Source organism: Notothenia coriiceps, unplaced genomic scaffold (assembly GCF_000735185.1).
Source record: "Notothenia coriiceps isolate Sejong01 unplaced genomic scaffold, NC01 NC01_scaffold00035579, whole genome shotgun sequence".
Taxonomy (NCBI): Eukaryota; Metazoa; Chordata; class Actinopteri; order Perciformes; family Nototheniidae; genus Notothenia; species Notothenia coriiceps.
This window is the reverse complement of record NW_011368280.1, coordinates 1-3,760: the sequence shown is the minus strand read 5'-3', so window position 1 is coordinate 3,760 and position 3,760 is coordinate 1. Positions and strand designations below refer to the sequence as shown.

The 3,760-nt window shown below is 41.5% G+C and overlaps 1 protein-coding gene across 1 annotated transcript in view; it reads left to right on the top strand.

Annotated features, from left to right (window-relative positions):
• Positions 1 to 2,863, top strand: part of LOC104963065 (ubiquitin carboxyl-terminal hydrolase CYLD-like) — a gene marked incomplete at its 3' end in the record, with an annotated part of 3,998 nt that extends 1,135 nt beyond the window's left edge. Inside the window, exons 2-5 of the mRNA XM_010791615.1 lie at positions 746 to 903; positions 1,557 to 1,904; positions 2,119 to 2,265; positions 2,728 to 2,863. Coding sequence (XP_010789917.1) covers positions 746 to 903; positions 1,557 to 1,904; positions 2,119 to 2,265; positions 2,728 to 2,863 — 789 coding nt within the window. The remainder of the gene's footprint in view (positions 1 to 745; positions 904 to 1,556; positions 1,905 to 2,118; positions 2,266 to 2,727) is intronic.
• Between the last annotated feature and the right edge of the window lie 897 nt (positions 2,864 to 3,760).

Genomic DNA, 3,760 nt, shown 5'->3' with positions numbered 1-3,760 from the left:
CACCGGACTCTGGGATCGCCACCTGGATGTATATGATGTTAAGAAGATAAGATATTTAATTTGTCATTGTACAAGTACAACAAAATTACAATATGAACTCAAGGTGCGAACTAGGGATGGCAGCGATTATTCGATTTTTCGAATATTCGTTACAGTCTCCATAATCGAAAATTATTTTTTAAAATGTTTTTATTTATTTTTCCTGGCTTGGTTTCAACCAAAATATAGACTAATGCTAATAATAGCAATAGTATTAATAATTGTAAATGGCCATTGGTCACACCACCAGTTTGTTTTACTGTAAACTTAGAGGAAGCCAGAATCCCCCCCCCGTCACACGTGCGATTGATTTATTGGCGATATACAGAACAGTGAGAACAACACAACTAAAGATGAACAAAGCGGTAGGTTCAAAGAAGAGAGTACTTCGAGAGTACTTCGAACTGACAAGTGAAAATTAAGTTAAAAAAAAAAAGTTCTCTCCCGCGGTTGGGGGGGGGGCGAATAATCGATTAATATTCGCCAGGGCTGTCCGATTTTCGAATTCGATCATGGTCAGTTTCTGGCATCCCTAGTGCCAACGCGCAACAACATGACAATAACATGATAGGGAATATGTACATAAACTCTAGGATAGCCACTGGATGTATATGATGTTAAACAATTAGCTTTGTAATGTTATATTTAGCATGTCAGTTATTTCCTCCATCTGTAATAAGGTTGTCCTTTTATTTGTAATTTCTAGGAGATCCTGGGAAGCTGCAGACTTGTGCGTCTCTGCCCGTTGATTCTCCGCTCTGGGTCCAGATCGGCCAACAGGATGAGCTGGCAGAGGCAGACCTTAAATACATCGGGCCGCGCTCAAGAGGGAGCAGCGCTGTGTATTTTGGGGTACAGCTGAAGGTAAACTTGAATCGTGGATATGAATTTGACACCGCTATTGATATCAACGTTTTAATCCCTAAGATTTCAGTCCGTGGGGATTTGGCAATACGGCTCTGATACGACGTTAGGTGGAGAGTGAGATCAGTGAAATCAATTTAACTAAAAAAATTGTAACCTTGATAACATGCATGGCTCATTTATGTGAATCCCTTGTACCAATTTGGGCTTTTTATCAAATAATAACACAAGAACACTATAAAAAACCTTTCTATTTATGACATTTTTTAGAAGTTGCAATAAAAATAACCAATTAAATACAAATATTTACATAAACATAAGAAGTTAGAGTAAGAATTTACACATTGTACAACATTATTAATAAGACATAATATGATAACTAATATATCAACACTGGATTTAATACCAATCAAATAAAAACAATTGCCTCTACATAGAACATGCAGTCTATTTAAATGTTGGTGAGAGCCTGTGATTGGTCAGTTCACCTGTCAGCAGCTCCTTCAGCCTCTCCCCTGTTTGTCTCCTTTAGTTATTTCAAGTGTTTCATGCTAAACGAACCCCCCTTTGGAAAATTCAAATCTGACCCCATGGTACCTTTTTAGTTTTCGCCGAAACTATTCCTCTTTCTTAAATGCGCGTCTCTTCTGCAGGGCTCAGCCGCCGGTAAAGGGTCGGGCAACGGCTGCTTCAAGAGCCAGCGTCTCTTCAGCTGCCCTGAAGCCTGCGCCCTCTTCCTGCCCGTCAGCCACGTGCACGTCCGAACCTGGACCCGCAACAACGTGCAGGACGCTCAGGAGCGAGCCAAGGAGCGAGACCGCCACCGCAGCAGCCACGGCAACGGGCAACACGGCAACGGGCAACACGGCAACGAGCGGCAGCATCCTCAGCATCAAGGTCGTCACATCAGTTTCCATCACCCTCGCCCCAGCAGCCCCCCCGTGGGTTTCATCCCTCGGACAGCAGAGTCAGCACCAATCACGGCTCAGAACCAGAACCAGGTTATTATTACAACTTTTTAACTTTTTAATGCTATTTTATATTTCCGAAATATATTGGACTGTTTATTTCTGTGTCTTAATTTCTCTTATGTACATTGCCTTGTGTTTTTTATGCTGCTGCAACGCAAAAAATCTATCTACCTACCTATCCATCCATCCATCCATCCATCCATCCATCCATCCATCCATCCATCTATCTATCTTACTGGTGCAGGTCCGAGCCCCTGCATCCCCTCCTCCGCTCCATGTGGGCCAGAGGGTGCTGTTCCCCATAGAGGACAACGTCTACGGGGGGGAGGTTCGCTTCTGTGGTCTGCTGCCCGGTCGCTCCTCCTCAGGGATGTACGTGGGAATTCTGCTGGTCAGTACGACACAGGAGATACAACATGTGTTTTTTAAATGTATGATTTGAGTTATCTTTAGTTGTATTCTTGCTTATTGGCAGCTACTTTTAAAAACACACAAAAAACAAAACAAAACAGCTGAAGTTTACATTTCATCTCCCGAATTGAATGCCATCTTTTCCTTCTGACGACTCCAATAAAAGGAAAAGATTCTCAAAATAATTATTATTAAAAAATCCAGGATTAAAAACGAAGCAGTAAACTAAAAAACTTGACTTTCAAACTAAAAGAAAACCTTAAGGGTAAACATTTTCTTAATTTTCTTTTTGATATAATTACATTAAACTTTTTTCTCTGATGCTGCAGCTACTATGTAAATACTATATGTATACTTGCTAATGAACCCTTATTATCTGATTCCTTATTAGAGCCCCATATTATCTATAACTGAGTATGTTGTGGTTGTCTCCGTGTTACAGGACGCTCCTGTGGGACAGTTCGACGGTCTTTATAAAGGAGAGAAGCTCTGCAACATTCCCTCTCCGCTCTACGGAGCATTAGTGCCCATCAACAAGGTTTCCCCAGGTACGGCAACGGTTGCACAACAGCACACTCGTATTACGATATGTTATGCTTTATTGTGCCGGTAAGGAAATGTGTTCTGGACTCCGCCCTGCAGTTCCGCATACATGTACATATACAAACATAATAAACATTCAAATACATACACATATCATCAGTCATACACCGTTTGAACAAACACAATACACAGACACACCTACTGACAATGGCGACCCATTGCACAACCCTCATATCATGGCCAACATTTAAAAAGTATATTACATGACATGTGAATGTTAAGAAGCTTAATGGACAGAGGCAGGAATGAGTGCTTGTAGCGGTTCAGCCTGATCTTGGGAACCCTGAATCGTCTGTATTGTGTTTAAAGCATTATTCCACAGCCATGTATAACCAGGTGAAAGGTTCACTGTGGCTTACAGGGATGCTTTGGCAGAATATATGGCATACTATCCAAAAAAACATTTGATAAGACATTTCAGAGGTTTTTTATCTTTACCAGGACCCCATCATTTACTTAAAGGGGACCTATCATGCAAAATGCACTTTTTGATATATTTTATACGTAAAGATGTTTCCCCGGTGTGTTAGGGAACTCATGCAGCGTCAGAAAATAAAACCCTCTCTCTTTTCCTCCGTACCCAAATCTCTAAAAACGGGGCAACAACGGAGCTGATCCAGATTTGCGTCCGATATGACGTAATATCTGAAATGTGGACCCACGGCCCTATCAGAAACGTTGCTATCAGAAACAATGCCCGACTGTTTTGGACGTAATATGGTCGGTGTTTACATTAGCATCGCTAACACTCAGAGCTAACCTGTACTGGAGAGCATGTGTGTGAAGAAGCAGGAAGTAAAAAGGAACTCACCTTGTGGTATAACCGGCAAGAGAGAAAGCCTTTGAGCTCCATACTGTTTCAGAGATAATCC